The sequence below is a fragment of the Python bivittatus genome, unplaced genomic scaffold, assembly GCF_059951505.1.
Source record: "Python bivittatus isolate LINGU-HERP-01145 unplaced genomic scaffold, Pbiv_v1 ctg000330_np1212, whole genome shotgun sequence".
In the NCBI taxonomy this organism is placed as follows: domain Eukaryota; kingdom Metazoa; phylum Chordata; class Lepidosauria; order Squamata; family Pythonidae; genus Python; species Python bivittatus.
The window spans coordinates 36,217,276-36,237,258 of record NW_028277058.1 but is presented as its reverse complement, the minus strand read 5'-3'; the positions used below and the strand labels follow the sequence as shown (position 1 = coordinate 36,237,258).

Genomic DNA, 19,983 nt, shown 5'->3' with positions numbered 1-19,983 from the left:
GTGTGCCTTCTCTGTCATGGCTCCTGCCCTCTGAGATGACATTCCCTCTGCAATCTGGGTGGCTTCCACCCTAATAGTATTCCAGAGGGCCTTGAAGACCTGGCTCTTCTCCCAAGCCTGCAAACCCAGCCTGTTTGCAGTTACTCAGCTTTTTAAAATATGCTAGTTTCCTTTACTCTAAAATTTCTCCAAAGACATAAGCCTATCTAATTTACTTTTGTCATGTGATAGCCTCTGTTTCATTTGTACTGTATTATGGACACCACACGTTAAATCTTTCCAGATGGTTAGCATAAATGTGCACTTCATCAATTTATCTCTCACGTCCCACTTAGTTCCTTATCCATAGCTCCCTACCCAGAGTGGGAACCATTTCTAATTACCACTAGCTGGAATCTGAAGTAAAAGGGTAATTTTAGATTCAAATTCTTGTTAGCTCTAACAGGAAATGGTGGACACTCCACATTGACCACAAATATTTAGCCATACAGGAGTTGGTGGTCATGGTTTAGAAACCGTGTGGGACAGGTAAGAATATGACCCATGTATTTACATAATCAATCATGTCAACAAGATCAATTTGGAATGCTGCCAGACATACACAGCATGAGTGCATATGTATCACAATTCAGCCAAGTTCTGAATTAAGGTGTTCATTGACCTCCCAGAGTTAGGATTATAAACATGAATGTATAGGTTTTGATAGTAATAGGAAATACTTTTCTACTGCTGATATTTACTTAGCAATATTCATGACAATAAGAAATTAGTTAATGTTGCAGGTGCCAAAACCATTGTAATTTCAGGCTCTACAGAGGATCTAGAATGGATGCAGGGAATTTGGCAAAGTATAATTCCTATTTATATAAGTTCAGATATTCAGCATCCCATCGTCAATACCATTATTGCCCAGAAGTGTCATTCCCAGAGTGGGTGATCCTGATATTTCCTTAATAACATCTTTTCAATTATATCAGAAGCACAACAAGACATAAATACAAGATAGGTCAGAGTTTTCACCCCTTACTTATTATGTGCCCGCTTTAGATCCTGCTTTTTTTTTTTTTTACAGAACTTCATGATGGCATAGTTCGCAGTGCTCCCTCCTCCTATTTTTCCCCACAACAACCCACCCTGTGAGATAGACAAGTGTACATGGTTTATGATAAGCTATGAATGTGTCCAGTGGTATATGTTCATTCTTCCCTGTAGCCCTATATAATAAAAAGAACTAAATATTGGGGGGTGGGGGGATATATATACCCATGCCTACATTCAGTAGGAGATATCCCAGCAACAGAATTAATGTTTGGCCTGCTGCTCCAAAGAGAAAAACAAAGCAGCAATGAGCTACCACTTGTCTTGCTTTCTCATGATAGTTTTGAAGCTTTTGAAGATGGCAACTGGGATGAGAGCTTTACTGGACACTGTAGTACAAGCACTGCCACAGGTAAGGAAAGCTGTTTTTCAATATAATGCTGCATAAGTTCTTAAACTGAAGAGTACAAAATATTTAGGTCAGAAATTTCTAAGGCTACTCTATCTGAGAGCAGAAGTGGAAGAGAATTTTGATTGGCACACATTGCTAATTGAACTGAGTTAACTTGCAGCCGCTGGACTAATAAATGGACGAAAATAAAATTATCCTTAAGATATTGCACTTCTCCAAATTTTATGATGGAAATGCAAGCTCAAATATTGCAGTTAAAATGCATATATTAAAGTTGCATATAAAATATGTATACTCTGCAAGTTGTATAAAAGCATGTGTGTGTAGATTTTGCATAGATTTTTAATGCCTCAGACTAGCACAGAAATTTGAACAGATCTATGATTGCATACATGTGGAACTGACACAATACCAAACTAGATTAATAGTACTTATGGGATTGCCTATCCCCAATGGTTTCTTCCTGTCCCACAGAGTCTGGTACAGTGAGCATGCTCTTTTGAAAGCAATGTCACCTGGTAGGTCCAGGGCACTTGACAGAGAAGATCAAGGCAAGAACTCCCAGAAGTGCAAAAATGATCCACACTGAACTACTTGGAGTATCAATGCTGTAAATTGCAAAACAAATATTTTACCAAAAAATCTGCTCAGCTTCCAAAAGAGGAAACCAGGATGGAACACAATGGTGTGGTGCCAGTGCTAGATCAGCACAAATTTTCTGCAAGACAGGACCCTAACATCATTATCTGAAGAAGGAAAGTGCCCTGGAAGTAATTTGAATTTAACCATTCAACCATATGTTTCTTTATCCAAAAATAAATCCAACCGCATTCAAAAATACTCCCAAATTTATGATTATGGGATTCTAATCTAAGGCTATAACCTAAAACAAATCATCTAGCAAATATATCCCTGCTTAAACAGAAATGGAATTCCACTGCATGTGTTAAACATTTTGAAATATTAATTTCAGTGTGTTAAACATTTTGAAATATTAGTTTGAGATGCTAATTACAGACATCCTCAAATTCTTCTTGGAACATTTGTTTTAGAATTACAGTTTCAGACTTGAAAACTGATAATATTTTTTTAATGAGCCAACTTGGTTGCGTATAAACACAACTCTGTACATTTTAAAAGTAAGATTCCTGATGCTGAAAATGCATAGAACTCTTCATTAGAAGATCAGATATGATACAATCTTTTTCATTTTTTGCTTATACTACTTAACTGTCAGCTAAGTTAAACCTAAAATAAATCAATTGAAACAGTCGGACTTTGTTTTTTCATAGCTAATTTGTTTCACAGATTTAAATAGGTCTACTTCAGTAATTTCTAGGCCAAGATCTAATTCAGTAATGGTCACTCCCATGTTAGAAAGCTCTAGATGACTTGCATCAAGCAGCAGTCTGGAATACAGGTAGTCCTCAACCTATAACCATTCGTTCAGCAACTAACAGTGCTGAACGGATGATGGTAACAACTGATCCTGAGTTCCCAACACCCCTACAGTCATGTGATTGCAATCTGAATGCTTGGCAACCAGTTTGCACTTATGAGCAGTTGCAATGCCCCACAATAACGTGATGGCCATTTGCAACCTTCCCTGCCAGCTTCTCCAGAAAGTCAATGGGGAAGGTGGCAGGGAAGGCTGCAAGTTGCTGGGGTAAATCTCCCCCACCCGCATACCCTCCCCTAGCCCCTCTGTGCTCACACCGTGCTGGCCACTCACACACCCCCACACCCCCTCCCCGTGACGTAGCATGCCTTTCGCACACCCTCACACACCCTCCCCTCCCCAGGGCACACCTCTTGTGTACCCCCTCACACTCTCGTGCACCTTCCCCAACCTAGGCTGCACCTCTCGTGAAGCCCTCACACCCTCCCCCACCCAGCAGCACCATTGACCTGCCTGCCAGCCTGGGACTTGCAGCTTCCTGCAAGTTCCCCACTGACTTTGGTTGTGGGAAGCTGGCAGGAAGTTGCCTCACTAACGACCATGGTATTCAGTTAACAACAGCAACTAGGACTGCAGGAATTGTCACAAAATGATGCAGTCATGCTTTATGACTGCATCATTTAGCAACAGAAATTCCAGACCCAATGGTTGTCATAAGTCAAGGACTACCTGTAATGGTCTACAAAGCTCTGCCTTACACTAGTTCAAAACCCCTTGAAGACAGAGGCCTTTGAACTAGAAACAGATACCTTAAAATCTTATGTAAGTAGCAATGCAGCTGATCCAGCATGCCCACCACTTGCAAAATCAGGACAGGTAGTCCTTATTTAGTGACTGCCTAGTTTAGTGACTGTTTACAGTTTACAGTGATGAAAAGTAACTTTATGACCAATTCTTGCATTTATGACCTTTGCAGATCTGTAGTGCAAAGGAAATCTGAAATAAAATCATAAGCACAGGTTTAACTTAGTGACTACTTCATTTAACGGTCCCAGTTGTGGTTGCTGAACAAGGGCTACCAGTATGGTCATTCAAATAAGCAAACATGCATTAGCTCCAGTCTTTTTCATTCTACAGTTCAGAAAAAGAAAACTCTATTTAGGTAATTAACACTTATTCCTTAGATTCTTTGATCCACTTAGGCCTCATTGATCAATATTTTTACAGCATTAAGTAACTCTACTGTTATTTTCCTTATTCAGTTTCTCTTTTTCTCTCTTGGGTTGGATGTTCTTTTTTCACTAAGGTTCCGTGGATTTTGTTCTCAAAGTAAATACTGCAAAAGTAAAGAATAAACTCTTAATTTTGCATCATATATTTAACATTCTCAGAATTTGATATATTTTGACAAGCACATGCCATGGGACAGAGGAAGGTTGCTGAGGACATCATTTTCTCCCCGGAAGCTTTGCCAAAGCTTGCATCCACTATATGCATTTGTATTTGTATATCCATTTGGATTTTTTAAATAAATCAGTAGATTTGTTTAATTATCTTCTGATCCTTACAATAAATAAAATATTATTCCAGAAATTGGACTTTTTTATGCAGACTGAAGAAATGGTTGAGCATCTATCATGCATATGTAAAATACAAAATAAAATGCAAGATGCATATGTAAAACACAAAAGTTCTTGGCCTATTTTTCAGTTGATGAGTACTCAGGGTTAATTAATAATCACAAGACATGGTCTGCAGGTCCAAGATCCTGAAGCTAAGGGCTTTTGTGCCTTCTTGCTGCTATTTGAGCAGGATATCACATGGTAAACCCAGATTGGCCTCTTTAAGCTCCATATAAAATATGGAATATGGAATACATAAGACTGTGCAGTGCTTCGGAGTCAATTCAGAAAAGGTGATTTGGGCCCACTTATAAGATTTCCCAGAAGTTATTTATGCACTTCTATACCAGATGTTGCAATATAATACATTAATCTATTGTTAATCTCCCAAACTCTGAACCCTGGTAAATTCTCAGCCAGAATATTGCTCTGTCCTTTCCAGTAAATATAGATGATCCACTTAGATTTTACATTTCACATTTAGTAGACTGACCAAATTATAATTGACTGGCTCAGATCTAACCACTTTTTAAATATAGATTGTCCTTAAGAGAACCTTGAATTTAAGATGATCCTCTTCAAAAGGAAGAGTACATAGAAAAAGATTATAAATGCAGACAAACATTCTGAACAACATCCACTTGCTTCACCTTGTCAACCTAGAGTGCCATCTCCAGCTAAAACCAGTCTTGGAGATTCTTTCTCCCCATAAACAAGCACAGGTAACTAGTTAGGGAAGGAAAGAAAAGAGAAAGAAGCCCTTTTTAAGTGTTAAAAAAATGATACATTTACCAAGTAAGCAACTGTTCTCAAGCAATGGTGATGTTTTATTTATTCTTGTCCCAAAGAAAAGAATTTGTTAGTGAACTGGTCCAGTAATGTATCTCAGTGTGCATGAGAAAAAATAAGAGACCTTTCTCAAGATAAAATCCTTGCATGATCTTACGTCTTGTCTTCAATACATTGCCACACAGTTCATGCTTCTCCAGCCAGGTACATTTGGGATGTGTTGGGACTATCTCCCAGGGAGCAGCTGTTCTAGCATGTCTGAATCGCACCAAATAGGTGAAGCCTGATCTAATACAAGACATTAGACTTGGCCTATGAGAATCCGTATGGTCAAGAGGGCACTCTTTTTTCATGATGAAAACAGGGACTGCAGTACAATTTACAAGTGAGAGAATTATGATAGTGTCCCCTATTTTTGACTTGTGAATGTTGAAAGAAGAATTCTTTTTGATGGAGTAAAATCTTCATATTATTAACTTCATTTTACATAAGAAACAATTATAAGAAATAGTGGCCCACCATCATTTGAAAACAAAAATGTCCTTGAAAGATACCAAAATATAAAAGCACATAAAGATTTCCATTTCCCAAATGTCTCTGTGAATCACTCCATAGTCACAGCGTAGGTTAAATCAGTGACATATTACTTCCAGTGGGCTACCTATGATCGCACTGCTCACATCACAGAATGTTTATTCCACTGCATTGTTCGTTAATTATTTCACATAGCAGATAATATATATCTAACCTAGTTTCCCAATTTAATGTGTTCTAGATGTTATGGGATTACAAGTCCCAAAATTCTCATTGGCCAATGCTTGCTGGACTACTGGGAGTTACAGTCCCACTAGATCATGAGGGCACCAGACTGGAAAAGACTGATCTGTCCCTTTTTTCCAGAAAGACCTTTAAAAGTGATTTCAGTGTTGTTAAGGGCTGTGGGAGTAGAAATATATGATTACTTTTACTGTCTCCCACCCAGAGTTGTTGTAGAATTGGATGACCTTGTAAATTTCTAAAAGGGAGGGAAGGACATTGTTCTGAGTAATGTATAAATTTGCATTGCCAAAGTGTTAAACTGGACGTGATATGAGAAATAGTGATAGAATCTCCAAAGTCCTTGTATTGTCCTAAAAACAACTGTAGGAGCTGGTTTGCAACCACTTGCTGAAGGCAGGGATTAACTCTTTTCTCCCTTGCCATTCCCCTGCTAGAAAGCACTCCCCCACCACCCACCCCACAGCTCCTATTAGCTATGGATTAGAAGGTATGCAGTTACCTATAACTATTAAACCTGGATATTTAAAATATTTAGACTCAGTGGCCAATACTGTAGCAAGTGGTGTACTGAGGGTGGATGCCATTTCTGTTGGGGAAATAGTCCAAGGGAAGGAGACATAGGAAAGCCTTCAATACCTTTTTCTCCAGGACTGCAGTTTCAACTCAAGTTGTTTCTAGTCTTCTTCATATATATCATACCATGTTTGTTTTCATTATCAACTACTAATACTATTCACATTTTTTCCTACTTTAGAAACTGCAAAATTCAGTTGGCATTTTGCATAGTATTATGAATGTTATGCATATTATCTTAGGTATCCATTGGAAATAAATATACAGCTGAGCTTTAGGTTGTTAAGTCATGATAAATTTCAGTATGTATGTTGCTTTCTTTTCTTCTAAAGCAGCAACAACTTGTTTTATACCTCACAGAAATCTTAGATTTAGGCAAGAAATATCATATTTCACTCTTTAGGCTAGAAATATCAGTGCATTGATTATGCTTTATTCTATTTCTAATATTTTATGGAATGCTGAAAAAAATGTAATTTAAATCTTTCTAAAAATTAACTTAATAAAAATGCAAAACCACTAAAACTGAACCACCATCAGACACAGCATTAGAGCAATTATCACTAGGTTGGCATCTCAAGGTTCAAAAAATGCTCCAATTCCATCTCCTGGGAATAAATATAGCAATTACAAGCCTTGACCTCCCACTCCTGGGCTCCATAGAAATCCCCAAGGCTACTTCTTTCTTGCATTGGATAAAAACCGTTGCAAAAACTCTTCCTAAATTATCAGCATGTGAAAATGTGTTTTCTAATGCATGACCCAGATATTGCTTCAAGAATTCTAAGCATCTAAAAAGCACAGTGCCCTCTTCTTTCAAAAGCATTTGATAAAATTACATTATAGGAGCTGCAAATATGAAGCCATAGTTAAGGCTGCGCTGTGAGTTTTACTCAAGGCAGCAAAAAAAGAAAAAAATGTTCTACATTTAAGTGATTAGGCTGAATGTTCATGTTTTGTACACTGACTCTTCAGGGGACAACCAAATTATCCATAACATTATGCTTCTCTGCAATTGATTAATTCTGGCAGAACAAGCATTTCAGAATTAAATCTCTCTCCCCATCTATCTTCTCTGCTTTGGTTTTATGTCTACTTTGGAGCATGCTTTCATGTGAAAGTGTGTAACCACATGATATTCATTCTGTCAACCATAACATATGGCAGGCAGATACATGTGATGCGCATCTGCATACTGCATGTTACTCATTTTGGGGAACTGTTTTATATTTATGTTTTATCAGAAGCTACCAAAGAAGCCCATCTTTCAAAATAATATTCTTTTTCTTTAATTATTTTTATTTTCCAAAATAATTTTGTTGAATAACGCTCAATATGAGGATGGTTGATATGACATTGGGAGGCTGTTTGGGCTACTTTTTAATTGACAGTGTGATAGCAATATAGCATAACTAAAATTGCTCCTCCACCCCTCCTAAGCAGCTCTCTTTGGTTTTGGTTTTGGTTTTGGTTTTGCTGGTGGTGTTGATTTGATTCCCATGTTCCCATGTAATTTGTTGGTGTGCTTTGAAGTTTTGGTAGCAATTTTGGGGGATCCCATGTTGTGAGACAAAAAGATAAGGTATACATGTTTAAATATAATTTTCAGCAATAGGATACCTATACCTTTCAAAAACAACATGTGACTATATAACTTTGCTTGGTCATGTGGTCATATCAGGTAGCATTTTTAAAAAGGAAATGTTAAGAAAGAAGGCATAATAGCAAGCACTCGTAATTCTAGAACTAGTGAGAACTTTACTATCAACAAATCCCAACTCTCTTCTATTATCATTAAGAGAACAAGCAAATATCTTTTACCTTAGAAAGGCAAGAGGAGAACTAGAAATTAATCTCTGTGGTATTGACACATACAGTATATAGGCTGTGACTGCTGAATATTGCAATAGGCAAGTCTTCTGTTGTAGTTAGCTTCATTCTTATCTGCGGTAAAGTATCTATACTAGCTGAGTTATGCCTGAACAGCTACAGCTGAATATGCCAGTTCCAGAGTAAGAGATTGAGAGTCTGGAGAACTTAGATTTACAGTTGTGTTAAGCTGGAACTCAACAGAAAGAAACTTCTATGCAAAGAGCCCAGAGGTGCTGTAAACACACTGACTGTATGAAGGCTAGGCAAAGGTAGAACAATCCTTTCGATCACTTAATATATTTTTTGAAAGTAAATACCATATTGGGGTGTGGGTTTCTTTGTTTTTGTTTTGCTACCAGAGTGAAGGAAAGATGGAATATAAATTTAATCAATTAATAATTACACTCACAAATTCAGCAGGATTTCTTAGGCTTATCATGAGAAAAACTTTTGAATACATCCTTGGACAAACCTCTTCCCTAAAGAGATTAAAGAGGTGGACATACAAATATGGCCATTCATTACTTGCCAGAATGAAGTCAAAACAAAGATACATGCATCATGTTGTTGTCATTCACATCATATAATATATATTTGCAGCATTACATCTGACCCGAGTACATAAGTCATAATTTCCCCTCTTCTTCCTCCCTCTACAGACACACCTGTATACACAATCATTTTTGCCCCCATGGGTGAATAATTCAGTTATGTGGAGTTCTTGGGGTTCAACCAAGCTCAGAGAACCCCAAGGACTCCACAGTTCAACCCTGAACTACACATATTCGCTTCTATTGATAATTCAGTTAACTATAGGCTACAATAGTGTGGACAATTCTGGGCAAGCACAGAATCATCCAGTGATTCACAAGATCAGTTGTAACAGTTAATGGTGTCATGTATTAATTTCAGTGGGCTTGGGGAGCCTATCAACATAGCCTTTCAAAATGTCCTATACCAGAAGTACACAATTTTTCCTGGGCTGAAGAAGTGTTCCAAGGAGCACGCTCCCGAAAGTAGTGGATGGGGCCAGATCAAAAACTAAATTTGATTTCATTTAATTTTTCATTTACTTATTTTTCCCCTATCACATTAAAATTTACAATTTGGTAACAACTTTTGATGCACCCAAAGCTTTTTGAGCTATATGCACTTCTAGGACCGCAGGTTGTACATCATGCAGAAATTTCAGGGTTGCGTTTGGTTTTTTCCAACTTCATTCAAGTGTGAATTGAATGGTGACTTACAAAATTATATTGTTCAATCCTGGTGAACATTTGATCCACCAATTGTGCTAGTTCATGTGTTCAGTCTCTTTTTCTTTTTTCAACAGTGTCTTTTGTCTCATGTTGGATCAGTATGGATTATTTGACATTAATTTGATTTACTTCCAGGTTGGGAATCTTGGACTGCTCTTCATGCTCCTTTTTTTCATCTATGCTGCTCTAGGGGTGGAGCTTTTTGGAAAACTTGGTAAGTTTTCCAGCATCAAGGTATGTGTCATAGAGGAAAGGTGGAATTGTCTAACTCCAGTTACATCACCTTCCCCCCAGAACAGGGGAGAATTACCAAAACAATATGCTAACTTAGAAATAATTCCTATGATTTAAATAGAAATCCAATGCATCTTAATACAGAAGATTAGACCTGCATGCCTGCTTGTTCTGCTGTCTAGCTAACTGTTTATGGGCAACTTCAAGGGCTCTGCTTTCCTTTCTCGTATTTTTTAAACCAAATTTCAGATGGACAGTCATTCAGATCAAGCATACATCTTCAAATAAAGGGCTGCCCTTTGTAAGTTATGGTTCATGGCTGTCATAAGTGGAAAACTCCCATAATATGTTTCACTTTAGCTGAATAATCTGAATGTATTTCTGATTATTTTCATCTTACTAAGAAATCTAGTGTGACAGGGGATTTCTCTTACATATTGCCCGCAGTTAGTCTAAGCGTTTCCATTGATATTTTGCAAGATACTTCATTATTCAATGGCTGCAGGCAATTCATGTTTTTCTTCCAGCTTCTTCAGAGACAGGTAATTTTATTTTCTTAATCTTCAAGGCATTTCTGTTATTGGGGAAAAAAGTAGAATTTCTTTTGCCACTTTTTTATCATTAGGCGGGACCCCTCATTTGTATTTTTGTCTTCATAATATCTACTTGCCTCATTTCTTTGTTTTGCCACATGGGTACCAAGCACTTGTAACATGGCTATATTAAGGAGAATTGTTTTAAGGAAAATTCATCTCTCCTTCAAACATCGTTTACTTTTGTTGAAAACAGCTAAATGATAATAATAAGCAAGAAACAAGGAGTTGATGGGTCTTACCCCCATCAAATCCCTCCCATATAACTTACTTTTCAGAAAGCCATGGACAAACATATGTAACTATAATAGCTTTAATTCATCCCTTGATAACCTACTTGCCTTTGGTGATAATGGCCAGATATTATGGTAATTGAAATAAACACGTGTGAAGCAAGCCAGGTACCACATTGGGGTAGACTGCCTCATTATTTCCCTCTTTCTGTTGAACTTGCACCTGTCTCCACTCCATCCCCATCTGCATTTTGGCTTGTGTACTGAACAAAACTTCAGCAATATCAGCAACAGACATCTGATCTCAGACTCACAGATACTTTAGGTTGAAGGCTTTATCTGTAGCAAGGAGGTTGAGTGGCTATGGGTTTTGAATCTGGATCCAGGAGTTACAGAATTTCCATCTTTGGTTCTGGATGGGGTGGCGCTATCCCATTCAGACTTTTGGTGCAGTCTGGGGGTTCTCCTGGATTACTGTTCCTGCTCAAAGAGCAGGTAGCAACTGTGGCCAGGGGGGCATTTGCACAACTGCACCTTGGATGCCAGTTGCACCCATTTCTGGATTGGGGGCCCTGTTCAGGTCACTTACAACTTGGTCACCTCCCAATTGGCCTCTTGCAACATGTTGTATATGGAGCTGCCCTTGAAAACCATCTGGTAGCTTCAGTTGGTCCAGAAGGTAGCAACCCAGGGAGTTATGGACAGATCTCATTATGCCCATTTAACACCACTACTCTGCAAGCTGCACTGGCTTCCAATAGGCTTCTGGGTGTGATTCAAGGTCTGGGGTTATCACCTTTAAAATCCTACATGGCGCAGGATTGGGTTACTTGAGGGACCACCTTCTCCCAAGAACATCTGTCCACCTCACATGTTCCATAGGGAGGGTCTGCTTCAGGTTCCATCTTTTAAATCTTGTCATCTTATGGGACCTAGGATGTGTGCCTTTTCTGTGGTTGCTCCTGTTCTCTGGAACAACATCCCTCCTGACATAAAACAGGCCCCAATTTTTCTCACCTTTAGGAAAGCCATTAAGACCTGGCTCTTCCCCCAGGTATTAGAAGCCAATTGAGTGAGAGTCCCCACTTTTGGTTGTTCTGTTAGGTGCTGGTTGCCATTTTATATTTTGTATTTATATGTTATAATGGATTATTGTTACTGTATATGGTGGGTTTTTTTCTTTTTTGACTTATTGTTTCTTTTTATGCTGTACACCACCCAGAGTCACATTGTTTTTGTTGGATGGCCTTATAAATCTTGAAATAAATTAGAATTAGAATGGAAATTCAATCACTTCATTGGACACTCTTGCTGGTTTTGACAGCAGGCTGCAATGCATTTGTTGATTGCACATGCATGCTAATAAATTATTAATTTTTAGGAAACATTTTTTAGAAGTGGAATCTAAAAGCAACAGAGAAATATGTTTTGGAGAAAGAGAGAGAGGTTGCAAGGCAGATATATGGAAAATAAGACACATTATTTGAACCTGGCTTATTATATATTATAGAGCAAATTTGGGGAGAGGTGGTAAATTTTGCAGAAATATAAGAGTATAGTATGTTCTCATCCTGGTACATTTAGAGGTAATCAGATGTTGACTAGGCTATTCAATCTTTTATCTAGGTTTGGATATAAAGACAGGATTCAAATTTATAAACTGCCTTTTCAAACCTTAAACTTCAGTGGAATATAGCCTCATGCTTACTTTTTCATCTATAAATTCCTTCTTTCCAGTATGCAATGATGAAAACCCATGTGAAGGAATGAGCCGTCATGCCACCTTTGAGAATTTTGGGATGGCCTTCCTCACGCTTTTCCAGGTTTCCACTGGTGACAACTGGAACGGAATTATGAAGGTAATTGGGACCATTTATGGCAACATGTTTTGTGCTCTCATGACTAGTACTGTATCCTGAAATGGAAACAGATTTGCACTTCTTAAAATCAGGTAAGGAGAGTGAGGAATGAAAAATAAAGGAAAGGATCAGATAGTGTATACTTAAAGCATGCTGTGTATACTGTGATTTCTACAATATTTAATATTTCTGATCCAAAAGAAAAATGGAAGAAGATTGGATTTAGAAATATTGCAACTATCCAATCAGTGACTACAAATGCTTAGTATGACAAGAAGTGGTAGAATGTTATCTATAATGATAGTCAGAGCTTGGCTTGATATATCTATCCCCTCATTTTGGGGATGTGGTGAATTTTTGCAATATTTTCAGATCCTGTATGAAATGGGAATTCCTGAATCGAAGGTAACAAGAGGAAAGGGCAGGGATACTATAGGGCTAACACACTTACCACATAAACAAACGGTTACTTTTGTAGCATCATATAAGAGCTGTGGCAATGCAAATCTTTCCATGGCTACATTAAAGCGAAAGAATGTTGAGCCTGTGCAAACCATTTCAGGAGGTGCATAACTCACAAAGTGCCTCTAAGAATCTGCTGCTCAAGGCCATAAAACAGCCTCATCTGCTTTTAGATTTGCAGCAGTTGCTTTGAGCCCCTAGAGAACTTCTGGGCATGCATGTGCTTGCCTGAAAGACACTTCCACTGGGATAGCTAAAGTGAACCATCTCTTTAAATAATTTTTAAAATATACCATTTTGGTAGCAAGTGGGTTTTGAGTAATGTACTAGTACAAAATTAGAGCAAACTCTTTGGAAGAAATGTTATGATTTGGCTAAGACAGCACTCATTATTCCTGTGTCCCCATACAGATGCTCACTTACTCATATATCTTGCTCAGTAGGATCACTGACCCATATCTGTCCTCATCTGGACCTATGTCCTCAGTATAGGACAGTATCTAATGCACATGAGTGAGCTCTTCAAAGTCACAAGTTGGCATAGACTTTAGTCACTGAAATAATTGACATTCCATATTAAATTCTCAGTACTATAAAACATACATCTCAAAGCACAAAATACGCTGTCTCAATAGAATATTGGGACATGGGGCAGGAATAAATATTTTATTGCTGCATTACTTCCTATTCATGTGTGCTAAAATAAAAAGGGATATCATTTTGTAGTTAACTGGGATTTACTGATCTGATAGATTTCTTGTGGATCCAGAAAATGATAGAATTAAGGATGTAGAGGTTGGAGAGAGAAAGAGAAAATTCTGTGTCTGGAAACATCATACATTAGGAGTCTTGAGCCTTGTTTAAATATTTTATTTGAGAAAGCAACTATTTTTGCCTTCATTTTTTAAAATAATGTCTCCCTTTTCTCTGTGTTTTGTACTCGTGTCTGTGTGTTGTATGGGGAGTTGTTTGGTTTTCTTTCTCACTTTTTGGCCTAACTTAATTCCTCAAGGATACACTACGTGACTGCACTCACGATGACCGGAGCTGCCTGAGCAACCTGCAGTTCATCTCTCCGCTCTACTTTGTTAGCTTCGTGCTCACAGCCCAGTTTGTACTCATCAATGTTGTAGTAGCTGTCCTTATGAAGCACCTAGATGACAGCAACAAGGAAGCGCAAGAGGATGCAGAAATGGATGCTGAGATTGAGCTTGAGATGGCACATGGATTGTGCCCCCATAGCACTAGCTCACTGAATCCTGGAAAAGATGGAGGAGGTGGGAGAAAGGACTCTGAAGGACATCTATGCATGACATGTTACTCTCCAGCACAGGTAGGCGGAGCATTCTTGCTTGCTGCTAGCAAGCCTTTGGCACACTGATGTGGGAGAAGAAAGACAGCTTAGAAGAGTATAGAGCCTCATTATAGAAAAGAGGGTATTTAAACATCCCATGACTGGCTGGCATTCAGTTGTAGGCTAGGAGTTCTGTGTACTGAAAAATTCTCATGAAGTCAAGACTTAGAACAGCAATTAGTGCTGAACAGGATGAGATCTGGGTTTTGTGAAAAGTTGAAAAATAAAATTTAAAAAGATACCGTGAGGCAGGCCTAAGGTACAATAGCGGAAATACAGCAGCAGAACACAAAATTATTTTGCAAGGTAACTCGAGGAACACGTGTAAGTTTCTATAGGAAGCTTCAGTGGTGCCTCTCTGCACAATATCCATCTGAGCCCCTTCATTTTACATCATTGTGCAGGGCCACATTCTGCCTCATTTACTCATATTCTGTAGGACTGTACACTCAGATGTGGCTATTTGCCACAGAATTAACCAGTATGAGTGCAAGTGGCAGAAGATAAAGCTACATTATGCAAAAGAACACTGAAACAAGCAAAAACATCGAGTTCTTAAAATAATGTCTCCCATCCTCCCCCTTTCTTGTCCCCTAGGAGAACTTATGGCTGGACAGTGTGTCTTTAATAATTAAAGACTCCTTCGACGGGGAGTTAATGATCATCGATAACCTATCGGGCTCCGTCTTCCATCATTACTCCTCGCCGGCCATGTGCGAGAAGTGTAACCATGACAAGCAAGAGGTAACCTGCATGCGAGGATACGGGAGGGAACATCCCATGCATTTCAGAACACACACACCCACACTAAGCACAAGGTCTCCCTGGGATTGTCTCCTGGTTATAGATAATTTTGATAGAAGTTTTGCCATTAAAGTGCTTTCCTGAAAGCATGTTCTTGAAAGGAGGAAAAGCATATTTGTGTTAGCAGAAGGCTGAGCTGAAAGACAGCTAGACTGACAAGGAGAGCTGAAAAAAAAAAAACTTTCATCATTATGGAGATACGATTGGCTCTTTAGAGAAGATAGCATTCAGTTTTGCATATTGTAGACTGATTTGTAAAAGGAGCACAATGCATTGTTCCATGGTTTTCAAGGTTTTTTTTTTTCCTTCCTATCCGTTCAATTGTGTCTGATTCTCAGAGACTGCCTGGACCAGTACCTGCAGTTTTCTTAGCAAGGTTTTTCAGAAGTGGTTTGCCATTGCCTCCTTCCTAGGGCCCAAGGTCCTCCAGCTGGCTTTGTGCCTAAGGCAGGTCTAGAACTCACAGTCTCCCACTTTCTAGCCTGATGTCTTAACTACTACACCAAACTGGCTGTCTTTCAAGGTTTAGAGAGCATTTTAAATGGCGTGCTTAGTTTTAGGTGGAACTCTATTTTCTGGTACTAAGAAGTACTCTAAAACAGTATAGTTCAAGATAAAATCTCTTTAAGTTTTTAAAATGCTGGCTGCTGTTTCACTTTGTCTTAGTTTTGAAGTCCTCTTGTTAATTAAATTGCTAGTGGAAGGTGCAGGAAATGGAAGAAAACAGATTTCTTACTGAGGTGTGAGTGATGGTTGTAGGGAACTACAACTTAAGTGGTCTCAATCAAACATGTTATTTTTGCATATCATCACTGATAGAATCATTGATTGTCAATTCTTTGCAATTAATGTGAATGCTTTAGTTGCATAGATTCCAGAGGGCAGAGAAGTCCAGTTAAATGTTCACAAGTAAAAAAAAATCTCATTGGTAGATTGTTGCCGGTAGTAAAGCTAGTCATTTTATATCTTGGTTTAAGTATTCTTATGGAGGCTGGCACTATCTTAGATTATCGTGTTTATTCAGTTGTAAGTATACAAGTAACCTTTTCCCCCATCTCCCACTGCCATTCCTTGTTTTACAGCTTCACATTGCATGTTAAGTGAGCAAAACACTGCACTCGATGCATTAAGAGAGCCACTTCCTTTGAAAGACTTGCATGGTTGCCTCAGTGGTTCATCCATAGCTATGTGTGTGCATGCACAAATACATACAGCAGCTGGAATAGCCTTCGAAATTGCCATGCAAACCTTCCAAAAGAATGCAATGCCTTTGTGCTTCCAGAAGTATGAATATGCTGAACCTCTTTCATTAGCTTGCATAGCCCAAACAGTATTTAAATTACTGTCAAAAAAGAAAAAAAAAAGTTTGCCGGGATAAAAAAGAGTATTTAATCCAGGATACTCTTCCTGCCAGCAACATATCTGTCCAGTACACTGTAGAGCTGTCTCTTTGGCCCACTTTTATGTCTTGCCCTCCATGATACTGGAAGAAAGGTGTAAAATTATCCCCGAGTATCAACCTTGCCCTTGTGATGAGGAGCATGAGACTCTAGCCCATATTCCATCAATGCCCTTTCTGTGACAATTTGCATCTTATCATGTAATAAAAATATAAGAAATGTTTCTTAAATATGTCTAATGCATTATGTATCACTCATCCATAATGCATTTATACATAATAAAAGTGGGTTAGGTGTTTCTATACGGGGCTAGATTCCTGGTAACTGCATGGACAAATGCTTGCCGTTTTAGCTTATCTACCTTGTAGTTCTTCCAAGAATATTTCTGTAAAGTCTTTGATCCCGTCCATCCATCTTTTCCATTATCTTCCCTTTCATCTACTTGACAAATACAGTTATTTCTAGATCATCCTCCACTCCTAACACATCCAGATATATGAATTACTGCTTGCTGATCATCACCTCAAGGGAACAGTCAGTCTTTATTAGGTCCAGGATTGATTGATACCCTTAGTAACTATCTCCAAATCCACTGTTCAAAAGCATCTGTTTTGTTTCTCCTGCTCTTTCCCAGTATCCCAATTTCAAAGCTGTACATTGCTGCTGGAAAGACAATTGATTTAATTATTCTGATCTTTGCTGTCGTATAAATGTACTTATCTTTCATGAACTTGTCTAAATTTATCACTGTGTTCTGCTCTAGAATTAAACTCTTTAATTATTTAGCACACTGTCCATCTTTACTTTTAATAAACACCATATCCTGGCATGATCTACATAAGGCCTTGCTGTAGTCAATAAAGCAAAATTAAGCCTCCCTCTTGCATTCTCTTGCTCGCCCCATTATCCATCTTATATTAGCTATCTGATCTCTTGCCCTTCTGTCTGAAACCTGCCTGTTCCTTTAACATTTTCTTCTCCACCTTTGGTTCTGCTTATCTTAAGTTCTTATAAAGATAGATATTGCTTAACGTGAGGAATTATAGTAGTGCATTAAGTAATTTACATATTCTCTTGTACACTCTTCTTTGAAATTAGTGTATACACATATCTAGGCCCCACAGTCTTCTTGTATATTTGTGGATATAAAGCTGTTAGCACTTGTCTCTTCACCTTTTGTACCTTACTTTTTAGCAGAGTCAGTTTCTGAATATATCCTCCCTCTGCAGATGTTTCTCTCCTTCTATAATGCCATTTTTAAAATATTTAAATATATGTCTGTCCATCTTCATTTAACCTCATTGGCCTTCATTCAATCACTTCCAGGATTAATCTTGAATGTATCTATCTAAACTGTACATAAACTGAGTGTATCTATCTAAACTGTACATTTTCCTGCAATTTCTTTGATCTTCCTAAAAACATCTCCTACTTTTCTTTTTCTTACTATTTCTTCTCTTTGATGACATTCTTGATTCTTGTTGCTTATTGACTCTGCATTTAGTTTTTGTACGTCCTTCATGTTGTGTACAGATGTCATCCTTTGTTCTTTGTTTGCCTTGTTTTTCTTTGGAGGGTTTTTGTTGTTGTTATTGTTGTTTGCTATAATAATCACTTGCTGGTTAGATCTTTGACATTGGGGCTTTTTTTTTCCTCTTAAATTTTCATGTGTCTCTTATATCTTTCCATATAGTCTCTGTTTCCTTTGGCTTAAGTTAATCATACTAAATCTGTTCCTCACATTGGTCTTATATTTTGACTATATGACCTCCAAGTGGAATCTTACTGGCACACCTAGTCTTTTTTTTAATTTTCTAAATTTAACCCATATATTTAACATAAATTCAAGGTACATTCCACAGTCTGTACTTGGAATATCCTGACTGACTGGATTTCACTTCCCCATCTTTTGTTTACTTTCATATAGCTGCTTTGATTTTTATGTTGTGATTATATCCATAGAAGAGAGTATGTGGTTTATCTTGCTTGAAGCAGGAGTTGGTAAACAAACAAGTAAACAAAGAATTATCTTCACAAAACTTGATTTACCTATCTCCTTCATTATTGTGTTTACCCAATGCAAGTCTCCCTCTAAATCCAGATTCCTTTATTTCTCCAACTTTTGCATTCCAATCGTCAGTTAGTAGTACTGTGTCATCTTTTGATGTTGGATTTAACACCTCTTCCAATTTGTTAGCAGATGCATATATTTGTATAACATTGATGTTCACTGCAGATCCACTAATTCTAATAGATATAATCCTGTCCCATATTGGATTGTAGCAAACCCATTTTTTTTAACATCCTTGACTGCCCCATTACTTAGTATGGTCTCATGTCCTGAATAGAATGTCACATAATTATTTAATTTGATTCACCTAAATTCATCTATTCCTAAAACATCTTGTTTAATACACTTCATTTCTACTTCGATAATTTCAGTTTTGTTTTGTTTTGTTATTTTGTTCATGCATTTCACATTCCAGGTTCTAATTATGTGTCCCTCTAAACAAGAAATCCAGCTTCAATATCCATGACCAAACTTCCTTTCAGATCTGGTCTGTCCATGTTCATCATAATCCAGTAATGTGTGACATTCTTCCCCAGTAACTGGAAGTCTTATCGTCTGTCACCCAAACCTATCTAAATATTTTAGCTATGTTCATACAGTTTTCTTGGCAACAATGTAGGTTTACCATTGCATTCTTCCAGGTTTGATTTTGGGGTTCCTTCTCCTAGATGGGTTAGACTCCCTCATACCTGCAGAGCCCACCAGCAATATAAGTTGGTCCCCGTGGTACATAATGTTCAATCACTTTTCCATAGGCATTTCCAAACAAGGATAATAAAATGGCTGTAAACCATTTAGGTGGGATACTGAATCAAGGACATATTTATCTGTGGCGTTCATCCATGCAAGCCATGTTGAAATAACTCAGATTGTCAGAAGAGGGAAGTAATGCTGTTAAGTCACATTATTTCATTACAGTGGAATTTGTTAAGTAGTTTATGTCCATTCAGTGATCATTTCCATTTTTCAGTTTACTGAAACATGAGCACCTTTCAGGTTTAATCCATAAAATTTATTTTTTTTTAAAAAAAAGTTCTTTGTGTTATTTAATATTTCTCATATGTTATATTTTGGTCTAATAATACATTTTCAGTCAGTTAATCTTTGCAGCTGCATTGCTAGTTTGTGAGAGAGAGTGAGTGGTTACATGTCACAAAATATTTGTAACAATTATAAATCTGGATCTGTGTAAGAATTATATGAAAAAAATAAACAATTACCCTGAACTT

At 37.7% G+C, this 19,983-nt stretch overlaps 1 protein-coding gene across 2 annotated transcripts in view; it reads left to right on the top strand.

The window, feature by feature from the left end:
- CACNA1I (calcium voltage-gated channel subunit alpha1 I) overlaps nucleotides 1-19,983 on the top strand; it is a 297,225-nt gene that overhangs the window by 270,558 nt on the left and 6,684 nt on the right. For both annotated transcript variants that reach the window (XM_088141549.1, XM_088141550.1), the window contains 5 exons: nucleotides 1,380-1,450; nucleotides 9,880-9,958; nucleotides 12,542-12,663; nucleotides 14,138-14,458; nucleotides 15,077-15,223. In XM_088141549.1, the coding sequence (XP_087997675.1) occupies nucleotides 1,380-1,450; nucleotides 9,880-9,958; nucleotides 12,542-12,663; nucleotides 14,138-14,458; nucleotides 15,077-15,223 (740 nt within the window). The remainder of the gene's footprint in view (nucleotides 1-1,379; nucleotides 1,451-9,879; nucleotides 9,959-12,541; nucleotides 12,664-14,137; nucleotides 14,459-15,076; nucleotides 15,224-19,983) is intronic.